Here is a 14,647-nt window from a genome sequence, read left to right on the forward strand (position 1 = left end):
TACATGTGATTGTTTCTGGTTGTTGTTTTGTTTTAAACATTTAAAAATTTTCAAGCCTAGCTAGTACAGCAGCATAGATTGCTCTAGTCCTTGTAATAATGGGCTAGACTGGATGGAAAAAAGTGCTGAAGGAAAGAAGCAATTATTTGAGCATAGGGCTAAAGAGCAGCTATGGATTTATTGAGAAATAAATTTATTCCAATAGATTGTTAGTGCTAAATGCAGTGCTTTTTTGTAAAAGAAAAAGGTGCCGGAACTCAACACATGTCATACAACCTGCCTTGCCTACCCTACAAGGTTCCATCCAAAAAAGGTGCCGGAACTCCGTTCTGAGCGTTCTGTGAGAAAAAAAGCCCTGGCTAAATGCAAAAACTATTACTGGTTGCTTTATGTTTTGAGCAGTGTATTTATGTATGTATTTCATCTTTGCTCCTATGCCTTCTTGAGATTCAGGTTATGTTTGAATGCAGACTTTGTAGGCTTATTACTAACCACCCAGTCTAGAGAAAAAGGGTCAAGGAAATATTTTTCAATAAAAAATATAAAACTCCTTATAGGAGACCGCAAAAAGTAGTTGAATCTGTTGTGAAGTACATTTCAAAACAACGGAAAGGGATTAAGTATTTCTTCTTCTAAGTAGAAATCGCGACTTAAGATTTCTTCCTGTCCATTGGAAGAAACCTCTCCCCATTAGTAATTCATTAATGAGCTAATGTAATCAGTACATCTTTAATAGATATTTCACTGTATGATATGCCATTGGCAAGAATAATACAGCCAATGGGGAATAATATATATAATAGTTAGGCGTAATAATTTATATTTCAATTCAAGTTTCTTAAGGCTGTTGATATATCTGCTTCCTCTTGGCTGAGCATTCTTGGTTAATATATTCTCTATTAAATGTGTAAGTCTTTCCTAATTTCATGCCTAAGAAACAAATAATCTATAATCCGTTTAGTGCTGGGCCCTAACAAGTAGTCACATTTTAGTGATCGAAGAATGATGTTCCTTATCCATTCAGAAAAGAACCTAAGATGATACCTGCCTCCATAACTTATTTGCTGCTAGCCCCCTCTGCAGCTGTGCTTGTAGGAACTTTTGAATAGTCACTAAACAGGGTAGCTGTTAAGCAAGTACTACTTGTATATATGTAATTTAGGAATGTTCATGAAACGAAAAGCATGTAACTCAGAACAAAACACTTTGGAAACAATTTGATGGCACATAAATCAGTACAGTACTTTTCTTGCCAAATGTGGACACAATTTGCCAATTGCTTTTTTTCCAGAATTTTTTTTCCAGCTCCCTAATTTTGCTTATGGTCCTAGTGGCCTTTTATCCAAGTACTACCTGGGCCTGATCCTGCTTAGCTCCTCAGCATTGACAAAATCAGCTAATTTGGATGAAAAAGCATAAAGAACATCTTCAGAATAAGGTTAAGAGAATTTTTCTCCGGTAGACTGGGGGAAAGTTCATTTTTGTTGTAAATCTCTATTTGCAATTGGATAAGTTAAAATGTTATGGTATTTTGTATATGTCTTAAAAAGTATTTGCTTAATGAATGAACTATCTGTTCAGGTTAATTCTTTTCTGAAAGGTAAATACTCTTAGTGTCATCATTCTTCTTGAGTTCCCAAGTGCTGCTGCTTGGCAACAGCAACAACAGCACAAATTGAAGTAATACTTGGTAAGAGAATGCATCCTGTAGTTGCTAAATAGCTCTCAAATGTTTTTCCCACTTTTATAGTCCTATACTAATATAGCTGAATCTTTTTTTGTGATCTGAAGTCAACAAACAATTTCTAATTGTTTATTTTAATTACCTTATTTCTGTGTAGCATTGCTATGCAATGCCAATAAATTACAGTGAATTCTGGGTTACATTCACAAATATTAAGTTGTTTTATGTTATTTCATAGTTTAACATAATTTTTTTTGTTATATAACCAAATTGAAATAACATCCTAAATTTTAGTCAATAATGGTTTTGATTATATGAATGTTAGATTTCGTGTATATGTACTTTTAAAGCAAATGCTATCATAATAGGGTTCAGTAGTTATTTATTTCCCCTTTAGTAGAGATAATTGGTGCTATTTTAAAGCATAGTCAAGATTTTATCTATTCATTATATTTCAATTGTATTGTGATAAATTCTTGTCAGAGTGTGACTTAGTAATACTTCACATGTTATACTACGGGTTCATAATAGCACACTTTCAAATGACAGTTGTTATTGGGAATAGACAGGGCTTTTTTTGTCATAGAACGTCAGAACGGAGTTCCGGCACCTTTTTTTGGATGGAACCTTGTAGGGTAGGCAAGGTGGGTTGTATAACATGTGTGAGTTCCGGCACCTTTTTCTTTTACAAAAAAAGCACTGGGAATAGAAGATACTTTGACCTCTTTTGGATGGGTGTATTTTGCCATAGTGAGCTAGAATGACTTTCATTGATCTGGTTTTCTTGATGCAGATAAAACAGAAAACTATTATGAACCTGATAGTTTCTAGTTTAACTACAGTTCATGTCATGGATTTGCAGGCATAGCAAACATTTATTCATATCCTATTAAGCTGAATTAGGTAATACAAAATGGGTCATTACCTTGATATTGTAAATGAAGTTAATTACTACATTTTGAGATTTTCATAAAAGGAAAATCACAATTTTTATACAGTTTTGTGATAGTGTACACTGTTTATGGAGTATGGAATTTGTCTATTCTCTACTGTTAATCTATGTTTATCAATTACTCATTCAGTGACTATTCAAATGTATGACTGCAATCATGATTGATAGTTATGAGCAGACCTTATAATTATGGCTGTCACAGTGTCTTGCAGTCCTGTGATCATGATTTTTGACCTTCTCTTCTGGGTTCCAATAAGCAAAACCAATAATGATTAGAATTCAGTCATGTGAGGGCCTCACTTAATAACCCAAACAATCCTTGCTTAACAACAGCAGCCAGAACTGCCAGAAATAAATGAGGCAGTTACAAAGATTTCTTGACCTATGACTTTGTTATTTAACAACGGAGTTTGGAGACCCAATTAGCATTGTTAAACAAGGACTACCTGTATGGAATAAGCTCCATCAATCTGCTCTCCTCCCTATCTTTTAAGTAACTTTAGCTATTATCTTAGTGTTTATATTCCATTAAATGCTAAAATGAAATCTCTCTTATTTTGTTAAATTTTATGTCCTGACAGGAAATATCTTTTAAGTAGCATAACCTGATTATATTGCTTCATTGTAATATAAAAAGTGAACTATATATTTATAAGCTGTTGGTAGAAAGCAATTACTCAATATATTTCTTAATACAATCATAATGATAATGCCAGCAAATTATATTTATTCTTTGATAACTTTTTGTTTTTATACACAGAGTTGCTCTATGAGAGAGATAAGCAGTCTATAAATTTGATTGATTGATTAATTAAATCCCATGTAAAGTAATGAAAAGGAATGTTGGGAATATTAGCTTCTCTTTTGGCACAGGACCACAGTTAAGTAATGTCTGCATCTTCAAGCTTTACTTCCTTGCTTTCCAGTCTAACCTGCTTTTCTCTAGTCTCCTGTCAGCTCTTCAGCATGGAACAGGAAGGAGACAGTCTTGATAATGACTGGAACTGTACTTTATTAGCTTAGGCTATAATGGCAGAATCCTGAAAGTCAAGCCGTGTTTTCCTTTACCTTCCTTTTATAACTCAAGTATTTAAGGCAGAGTCAGTTTGAATTCCTTTCAAAAATTTTCTTTGACTCACAGACTTAAAACATGGTTTTGTAATACTGTTTCTCCAAAGTCATCTCTGTAATTCTTTGCCTCTTCAGATTAATTTCTTTCATTTTGTTTGTCTAGTTTTTGTTTCTCTTCAGTTCAGCTATTGTCTTTTGGTGTTTGTTTGTCTTTATGAGCACATAGATTAAACAACAAACAATATTATGGAAGAATTCTGGCAGAAATACACAGAAGATGCACTTTAACAACTTTATCTAAACCTTATTGTACCCAAATAACTTCTATGGCACAAAGTTGCTATGAATGTTGCAACCCCATTGTGGCAGAAAAAATATGGTCACACATCCATGGTCTGCACATCCTGTTCAGATCTTTTGAATTATCTCTCAGTTTTATGATATCATCACATAATAAAATTATTAGTTGTAGCGAATAGTACAAACTTTATGCTAAAGTTTCTGTTTTAGACAATGGGGACAAAAAGGCACAAAATCAATAAAGTACTTTAAAACATTGCAAAGAACATGTGATGCTTACAAAAGGCTTATCTGTTTACTGAAAGTGTTTGCCATAAAAATTCTTACTTAAGACACAGCATCTCATCCAAATACATTGAGATTTTTCTCTATGTTAATTCCATACTAGTATAAAGTAGAAGTCATTGTAAAATTTAGCATTTCCTAATTCAATTAGCTGAATTAATTAACTGAATTAAACAACATTTTGCCCAGTATAGGATACCTTTTAACTCCAATTTTCAATTTCAGTGTCTTTTAATTCTTTGTTAACTGCTATAATTAGCAGGTTATCTTGTATTGTTGCAGAATAAATTTGATGGAAGCTTATATTGTTTTTTCCAGTGGTTAGAGTTCAAAGTGTGTTTTTGGACATAATATTTTATTAGGTTTTTCTAGTAAAGATGTTATTGTTTAACAGAATACATTTTAAAACTGTGTAGGAATAGCTAGAAGAATTCCCTTTTGTCTAGATAAAGTCATTGAAGTTTAAGATTATGATTTATTGTAATTATTCAGTATAATCAGTTTTGACAAAACATAGTAAAATTTTTCAGTAGAATTGGAATACTATTTTTTTCTTTCAGACTTAAAAACATGCTACTGATCTTCAGCCCAAGTTATTGAAAAGGCACAAAAGAAGCACGCTTATTAGTATCAACATGGGAAATACAACTACTAAGTTTCGCAAAGCACTTACAAATGGAGATGAAAATTTGGCCTGCCAAATATATGAGAGCAATCCTCAATTAAAAGAATCTCTGGATCCTAATATTTCTTATGGAGAACCTTACCAGCACAATACTCCATTACATTATGCTGCTAGGCATGGGATGAATCGAATATTGGGGTGAGCATTGTATACGTACATTTTCATCTTGCTTCAGTGAGACACACAATAAGATTACATTATTACCAGATGGTTCCTACATGATTTTATTTTTGAAGTGGAAATGTAATTTCATAAAGCATGGACAGTACTGATTAGTATTTCTGCCAGACCCAAATAAACGAACACAATGAAATGTATCAATAGGATGCATGGAAGCTGGGAAAGTCTCCTGGCAACATAATATTCTGTTCATTTAAAATGTCAAGTGGAAGGCTATTTCCGTATTTTTCACTTAGCTAACTAGATTGCTATATATGCTTAGATACAAAGCCATAATATTTTATTTTGTGGTGGATTAGTAATAAGCCAAAGTTTTAGGACATTAAGCACTGTTTGAAAACATAGTTTGCTCTTGGGTTATTGACTGTAGTTGTAACTTAGTGAGATGGTCAGTGAAATGGCTTGCTTGACTTCTGGAATTGTGGATAATTCTTGGTTTGTTCTTGTGCCTCATGCAAATATCTATCTTAAATCACAAAAATGCAAGGCAAGACGTTTATAAATCAAGGAGAAAGGTGAAAAATGTGAAATTGGCCAAAGAAGCGGTGATAGCTTTGCTCTTTGCTTTGCTCATCTATATTATTTAATTCTGGCTTTTTATAATTTATTCAGCAGTCTATATATAGCTTGATATAATATGTAACTATATCATTTAAACATACTAAAATTACAACTTGTTTTATACCTCTAAAGAGGTAAAATATGTTCTTCATGGACGACCATTTTGTTCTAAAAGTGATTGAAAATTATTAGTTTTACATTTTTCTGTCCTTGCAGAAATATCTTATACAGCCATGATCAAGAGATGCTTTTTAGTTTTTCTTATATTTTTGTAATTATTTTTCTCTCGATATGCAGTTGTAGCATTTTGGCTGTGTGCTATAATAATATGTGATTGGTTATTTACAACTGCAATTTGTTAGTAAAAGACCAAAGTTCATATTAAAAATCTGAAAGTATAATTACTGTTTATTTTTTCTTCTTGTGAACTGTTTTACACACATCAGAACTGTATGTAAAATTTTCTCTTCAGTGATTTCACTATTTTAGCTATCCTGGAACTATCACATTAGTAAAAAGTTCAGTACTTATTTTAATTGCATGTCTTAGCAGAAAGAATTCAAGAACTAATTATTATTTTTCCTGAAACATTTTCAATTCAGTAGCATAGGAAAAATATAATTCAGAGCTGCTTAAAAATCAGAGTAGTAAAAATTGTCCTCCAATTACATAATTATTCTCTTTGTACAGGACTTTCCTTTTTGTGAGAGATGGGAACCCAAATAAACGAAATGTGCACAATGAAACTTCTATGCACTTGCTTTGTATGGGACCTCAGATTATGATTTCTGATGGAGCTCTTCAACCTCGCCTGACAAGACCCTTTGAAGATGATTTCAGAAGAGCAGATTGTCTACAGATGATCTTAAAATGGAAAGGAGCTAAGCTTGATCAAGGAGAATATGAAAGAGCTGCCATTGATGCTGTTGATAACAAAAAAAATACACCTTTGCACTATGCTGCTGCCTCAGGAATGAAAACTTGTGTAGAGGTAAAAATTCATGAATAGGTAGACCTTGATTTATGATCACAGTTGGGACCAAGATTTTCTTTGCTAAGCAAGATGGTTGTTAAATGAGTTATGCCTGGTTTTAGTCTTTCTTGCTATGCTTATTGAGCAAATCATTGCAGTTGTTTAGTGAATCATATGGTTATATGAATGAGCTTCTCCCATTGACCTTGCCTTTCAGAAGCCAGTTGGGAAGGTGACAAATGATGATCACGTGACCCCAGGTCTCTGCAACTATTGTAAATATATTCCAGTTGCTAAAAGTCCAAATTTTTGTCATATGATTGTGGGGATATTGTGACAACTGTAAGTGTAAGGACTGATTATAAATCAATATTTTCACTGGTTTTGTAACTTCAAATGGTCACTAAGTGGCTATAAGTTGAGGACTACTGTAAATACTTGCTGAAGTAAATAAAAAACATATACTTGGCACAGAAGATAAGCAACGTCATAAATATCAGGCAATGTTAATAATTTAAGAGTGTTAAAGCACTAAAGACACACTACATCAAGAGCCATATTTTATATTACATTTTTTACATTTATATCCTGCTTTTCTTCTGTATGGAATTACAGGTAATACTTATCAAATTTGGAATGAGGTTCCATTCAGTCACTGTTTAACTTCAACAGATTTGCTTCATCAAGCACAGTAGCTATTCTTAAAATACCTTATGGCATTCCATATGTTTTACTATCTTAGTTGTAGAAGTGTAACCTCTGAATTTAAACTTAAATACCAACTTTTAGACGATTCTTCAAGTTACATAGTTACCATGGAGAAGCCAGGAATACTTCAGTATTTCCAGCAGCTCTAGAATTTCTTGTTATTTCCTTATTGACTAGGTTTATTTAGCCAGGATGAGAGACCTGAGAAAGGGCCAAGATTTCAATCTGATCACAAGATTTTTAAAGCTAAATTTCTACGAGGCTCTTTATTGGAGAGAATCACTTGAAAAAAACAAAGATGTTGTTTCTGCAAAAGATAATGCCAAGCACTATTATTTGCCACTGGCTTGTGGAAAAGAGTGATGATGCTAAAAATAATGTTTGATTAAAAGTAAAATTGTAGAAGGAAGACTGAGTGGTGACAACTACAGATTACACATGCTAGAGCTTAAACTGCTATGCCATATTACTATTAGATGTTTGTTTATTCATGTCACAATTAAAATAAGGCATACTAAATGACATAAAATTAAAAATATAAAATATCAGGTTAAAATATGTACTAGTTAACAGATCTTGCCCAGAAACTAGCAAAATTAATTGCATAGAAATGAGCACCTCACTACTCTTTGGATGCTTCTGGATTGAAAGGATTAGCCAGCTATAACCTGTTGCCCAGGGGACACTCAAATGTGTTAACAGTACACATTCTTCGGGGAAGCTCCTTTCATATCCCATACTACTAGAGGAATTATAGGTTTTTAAATCTGAGCATAAGTATGCCATGAATAATACATGTGGCATGAGTGATACGTATATGACAATGAACTGCTGGAGAAGTCCTACCCTCAGCTACAGTTCATGAAGTTTCTTGATGCTGTATTGAAAAATGTTAGAGCACCATTTAAACTAATATTAAATACTGGGTCCATTTGCATGTGGCAAGCTTGGAATTTAATATAATTTTGATACATTTTTTAAACAAGTGTATAATTGTTCATTGATATTTTTTTACAGTCTCCACTATAGGAGAGATAAAAAAAATAATTGTATGACCCAATCGCTATAACACTTTCTAGAAGTTATTGCTTGTTAACACTTAAATGAAGCTGGCTGATAAAGAAAACATTCCTAAGTAGGGGGAAGACTTTGATCTTTGTTGAAAGCAAAAAGGGAGTTTAACTAAAGTTGAGAGCCTGCAATTTCCCTATTCCTGTTTCCTATCTAATAATGAATGTTTTCACAAGGGAGAAAAGTTGGGGAGTAAAGTAAATCCAAGGGTATCTAAAATCCCCTTCCCATTCCATCACCTTATTCATGAAGAGAACATATCCTTCAAAGAGAATACAGATTGCTCAGAGATTAGTGCCAAACCTGATCCTTGGCCAGATTTCTGAGAGTGTAATTTCCTCCTTTCTCCCCCTTCCAGATTTTGGTAATATTAGCTAGGTCTGCCCTTTTATGCATAGTGCAATTGTGGAGTTCTGGCATTTAATAGCCGTACAGGTACCCCTGGAATCCAAAGAACTGGCTCTGGCTCTTGATGTGAGGATTAGGATCCAGAAGGAGGGAGTCATATAAAGATATGGAATCTGCTTTTCCCAACATGACCCACCACACCTACTTTGTGCATTGCAATCAAGGTCCTGTTCCATGACCTCCTTTACATTCTAGCTAATACTTTTTCTGTCTCCCAAGGAAATCCACAGCCTTTTGATAAAGGAACATTCAGTCAGTAACTTTAGGTTAGATCAGCTGCTTAGGTGCCATAGTTTGCTTTCACCAAATAAGGAAGCCCTGATAAAAATGGAAAACTTGAAGCCTTTGCTTTCACCCACATAACAAGACAAGATCCCAAAGTCCAAACCCAGTGCTGTCTCCAAAGTCCTTTGCAAGAAGCAGTTCCTAGGACATTAATGCAGGTTACAGTAGTTCAGCAATGACATTGTCACATTCCAGACTATAATAAAAAGAAACAGTCTTCCAAACCATTTTCCTGAAAAATCCAGATGAATTAAAAAGTCAATGGATAAAAAATAATAAGCCAATGGAACTGATGCTATGTCAGTAGCTGCCAACCAAAACCTCATGCTTTCTTGAAGCTCTTGCTTGCTTCCACTCTGGTAAACTTAGACTTTCATGACATAGAGACAGATTGCCAAAATGTTAACTGCCAACTTAAAACTGTCCAGAATTCTAATGCCAGGGATTAACCCACCATGTGGACTCCCAGATAAAATCTCCAAATCAGAGCAAGTTCTGTACCTCAAGCCATGGTGCCTAAACAGGACAACAGAGACTTTTGCCGTCTTCTCCAGCAGTTCACATGCCGTGATCTAACAATATTTCCACCTCTTAGTTGAAAAACACCATATTCCAAGTTGCCAAAATCCTACATCAACACATCAAACCTCTAAATCAACACATGCTAGCAGCCACCTTAAATTTGCACTTCTCTTAAATATTTTGGTTGTACTATCAGTGAAAAAAACTATCATATAAAGTCATTGCTTCATATTCTCCTACAGCGTCTGAAAATTTGTAAGATGTTTATATAAAAATGGCTCCTGAAATTTCTTGACTCTCTATAGTATTATATATAGTATCAAAAAAGACACTGATATTTCCATTTAATTTTCAGCTTCTTGTAAAACATGGTGGAGACTTGTTTGCTGAAAATGAAAATAAAGATACTCCCTGTGACTGTGCAGAGAAGCAGCACCACAAAGAGTTAGCTCTCAATTTAGAATCTCAGATGGTTTTTTCACGAGATCCTGAAGCTGAAAGTATTGAAGCGGAATATGCTGCTTTAGATAAAAAGGAGGTAAATTAAAATGAAGAATGATTTATATTAGCCAAATATGCATCTTCTTAATGTGCTTTTTATTAGAAAAAGCCTGAGTCACTAGAGAACTGTGTAATGTTTATTGTAAGCTCTTGGGCTTGTGTATTAGAATCACAAGGAAATGCTTTATAGCAACTTGATTTATACATCTAGCTGTTGCATTCTCTAATAAACACAAACTCTACAGAGACTTTTGGAAAGCAAGAGTTTTTTAATGTGATTTGCTCCCTCTTCCTTCTTTGAACTGACCCAGTAGTCCCCAATCTTTTGGTCACCAGGGACTGGTTTCCTGGAGTGTGTTTTTTCCATGGACCAGTGGGGCATGGTTTCGCGCACTGCTTGGATCCTGCACTTGCGCAGATGAGGTTTCACTCGTATGTGTAGACTGGTTCCTGGCAGCCATAGACAGGTGCTAGTTCCCAGCCTGGGTATAGGGGACCCTTGATTCGACCTATTGTGTTAAAAGCTAATAATCCTCTGAAAGGTAGCAGTAAACCAAGTAAAAACTGAAAGCAGCATAATATTTATTTATTTATTTATTTTATTTTATTTTATTACATTTATATACCGCCCTTTCCCGAAGGACTCAGGGCGGTTTACAGGGTGATTAAAAAGCAAAGATACAAAAGTTAAAAACAGATTAAAAAAATTATATTCATCCCTGCATAAATAAAACCCCAGTTAAAATTAAGATTAAGGCTAAAATTAGAATTCTCAGCCTGGGCCAAAGAGCTCGAAGAGCCAGGTCTTCAGGTCCCGGCGGAATGAACGGAAGTCGGGGGCAGTCCTCAGCTCCACTGGCAGCTGGTTCCAAAGGGCAGGCGCACCCACTGAGAAGGCCCTATCCCTAGGTGTCGTCCGCCGGCAATCTCTTACCGGTGGCACCCTGAGAAGACCCTCCCTGTGGGAGCGCACTGGACGAAGGGAACTTGATGCCGGCAGCAGGTGTTCCCTTAGATATCCCGGACCCAATCCATTTAGGACTTTATAGGTCATCACCAGCACCTTGAATCTCACCCGGAGGGCAACCGGGAGCAAATGCAGCTCGCGGAGTAGAGGTGTTACATGGGAGTATCGGGAAACCCCCATCACAACTCGCGCGGCCGCATTCTGCACCAGCTGAAGCCTCCGAGTGGTCCTCAAGGGCAGCCCCATGTAGAGAGCGTTGCAGTAGTCTAAGCGGGAGGTCACGAGCGCATGAGTGACTGTACGTAGGGCATCTCGGTCCAGATAGGGTCGCAACTGGCGCACCAGGCGAACCTGGGCAAAAGCCCCCTTGGTCATGGCTCCTATATGGTCTTCAAAATTGAGTTGTGAATCCAGGAGGACGCCCAAGTTGCGAGCCCTATCAACGGGGGGTAACACCTCACCCCCCATCGTTAGAGATGGAATAGTCTGGTTGACCCGAGATGCCGATATGCACAGCCACTCAGTCTTGGCGGGATTGAGACGAAGCCTGTTTCTCCCTATCCAGACCTGGACCGCCTCCAGGCAACGGGACATCACGGTGAGGGCATCGCTGGGTTGGTTCGGGGTGGAAAGAAAAAGTTGGGTATCATCAGCGTACTGATGATACCCCACCCCGAAACCACGAATGATCTCACCCAGCGGCTTCATATAGATGTTGAACAGGAGGGGCGAGAGAACCGACCCCTGAGGAACTCCACAAATGAGAGGCCTCGGGGCGGATCTCTGCCCTATACTTGCAAACCTGTGTAATCTTAATAAATATATCTGTTTTGTGCCTCGGGCTCTTTTCAGTAGTTTTTTTAAGTTCTGATAGGTATAACAACATTACAGTTTTAACTCTCCAATTTCTTTAAAAGAGTTAAAATGGAGGATCTACATTATAACGAAGCATAATAATAGAAAATGAGGGTAATAATAATAATAATAATAATAATAATAATAATAATAATAATAATAATAATAATAATAATAATAATAATAATAATAATAATAATTTGGAAGGGACCTTGGAGGTCATCTAGTCCAACCCCCTGCTCAGGCAGGAAACCCTATACCATTTCAGACAAATGGCTGTCCAGTCTCTTCTTAAAAACTTCCAGTGTTGGAGCATTCACCACCTCTGGAGGCAGGTTGTTCCACTGGTTAATTGTTCTAACTGTCAGGAAGTTTCTCCTTAGTTCTAGGTTGCTTCTCTCCTTGACTAGTTTCCATCCGTTGCTTCTTGTCCTGCTTTCAGGTGCTTTGGAGAATAGCTTGACTCCCTCTTCTTTGTGGCAGCCCCTGAGATATTGGAACACTGCTATCATGTCACCCCTCACCCTTCTCTTCATTAAACTACACATACCCAATTCCAGCAACCGTTCCCTATATGTTTTAGCCTGGCATGATCTGTTTTTGACAAACCCATGTTGACTTAGTGATGACTTTGTTTGCATCAAGGTGTTCGCTGATTTGTTGTTTGATTATCTTTTCCAGAATCTTCCCAGGTATTGAGGTCAGGCTCACAGGTCTGTAGTTTCCTGGATCTATTTTTTCCCTTTTTTGAAGATGGGAACTACATCAGCTCTCTTCCAGTCCTCTGGTAGTTCCCCAGTGCTCCAGGATCTTTGAAAAATATAGTTCAGTGGTTCTGAGATCACGTCTGCCAGTTCCTTGAGAACTTTGGGGTGTAATCCATCTGGTCCTGGTGATTTGAACTCATCTAGGCTGGACAGGTGTTCACTTACCATTTTTTTGCCTATCTTAACTTGCATTTCTATTCTGTTTTTTATGGCACTGGTTTTGGTAGGTTGGACTGTTTTTTCCCTTTGTGTAAAGACAGATGCAAAAAACAAGTTAAATAGTTCTGCTTTCTCCCTGTTGCTTGTCACCTTCTTGCCACTTTCCCCCACTAATGGACCAATCATTTCCTTAACTTTTTTCTTGTTTTTTATATGTTGAAAGAAGTTTTTTTTGTTATTTTTGACTTTGGTCGCAAGCCTTAGTTCATTTTGAGCCTTAGCTTTCCTCACTTCATCTTTGCAGGCACGGGCTATTTGCTGATATTCTGACTTAGTTATGTGCCCCTCTTTCCAATTCTTATACTTGTCCTTTTTATCTTTCAATTTATCAGAGAGTTCTTTATGCAGCCATGCTGGTTTCTTTTGAGAGCTGTTATTTTTCTTCTTTGTTGGTATTGTACTAGACTGGGCCTTTATTATCTCACTTTTCAAAATTTCCCAAGCTTCTTGAGTTGTTTTCCCCTTTATGATTCTCATCCATGGAATTCTTCCCATGGTCTCTCTAAGTTTATTGAAATTAGCTCTTTTAAAGTCCAAGATTCTAGTCTGGCTGTGTTCTATTGCTTGTGCTTCCAGAATGTTGAATTCCAATATTGCATGATCACTTCCCCCCAAGGTTCCTGTGGCTTTGACATTTTCTATCATTTCATCTCTGTTAGTGAGAATTAAATCCAATATGGCTAATCCCCTAGTTCCCTTCTCTACTTTTTGGAATCTGTTTGATCTTCCACTTGGTGCAGTTTGTCTCCCAGTTGATATCAGGGTAATTAAAGTCCCCCATTACTATTGTGATGTGCTTCTTACATACCTTAGTTAGCTGACTAGCAAAAAGTTCATCTATTTCCTCTGCTTGGTTGGACAGCCTATAGTAATACACCTATGGCAATGTCATTTCCCCCCCCCCTTTTATATTGACCCAAATGCATTCAAGTTTACAGTTTTCGTCATTGTTGTGCTCTATTTCTGTAGAGATAAAGTTATTTCTTATATAGAGAACAACTCCACCTCCTCTTTTGCTTAGTCTGTTTCTTTTCAATAGTTTAAATCCCTCTAGCTGTGTGTTCCATTTGTAGGTTTCGTCCCACCATGTTTCCGTAATGGCAACAATATCATATCTGCCCTCATTTACCTGAATTTCTAGTTCACCCTGCTTACTGTTCATACTCTGTGCATTAGTGTATAGACATTTGAGTCCTTTATGACTGACCCTGTGTTTACTTGCTGCATAACTTGTGTGGTGCCTGGCTTCCCCTATTTTCTGAGATTGCCGGGGACAGTGATGTTCTGTATCAATTAACTCACTGTCCCCATTGTTTAGTTTAAATGTTCCTCCAGAAAAGCTGTGAATTTATTGCCAAGTAACTCAGTCCCTTTCTTGGATGGATGCAGACCATCTCTTTTATACATTTTTTCATTGGACCAGCTACAGACATCGTGACTAATATAACCAAAGCCTTCTCCTTTACACCACTCCTTTAGCCACATAGGGCGGTATATAAAAGCAATTAAATAAATAAATATTAAATTCTGCTATACACTGGCCTTTTCCATTTTGCTCCTTATACACTGGTAAAACCTCTGAAAAAGTAAGCCTACAGCCTATTCTGCTAAGTTCCTGCCCCAAGCTCTGGAAATCATTCTGCACAGAGAGTA

General features: G+C 36.4%; 1 protein-coding gene across 6 annotated transcripts in view; it reads left to right on the forward strand.

Annotated features, from left to right (window-relative positions):
• Nucleotides 1–14,647, forward strand: part of ANKIB1 (ankyrin repeat and IBR domain containing 1) — a 68,882-nt gene that overhangs the window by 9,022 nt on the left and 45,213 nt on the right. For 5 of the 6 annotated variants that reach the window (XM_081343865.1, XM_081343869.1, XM_081343867.1 and 2 more), the window contains exons 2-4: nt 4,853–5,115; nt 6,409–6,709; nt 10,041–10,223. In XM_081343865.1, the coding sequence (XP_081199991.1) occupies nt 4,928–5,115; nt 6,409–6,709; nt 10,041–10,223 (672 nt within the window). In that variant the 5' untranslated portion in view covers nt 4,853–4,927. The remainder of the gene's footprint in view (nt 1–4,852; nt 5,116–6,408; nt 6,710–10,040; nt 10,224–14,647) is intronic. The other variant, XM_081343868.1, reaches the window with a different exon arrangement.

This window comes from Vipera berus, assembly GCF_964194415.1.
Source record: "Vipera berus genome assembly, chromosome: Z".
Classification (NCBI taxonomy): domain Eukaryota; kingdom Metazoa; phylum Chordata; class Lepidosauria; order Squamata; family Viperidae; genus Vipera; species Vipera berus.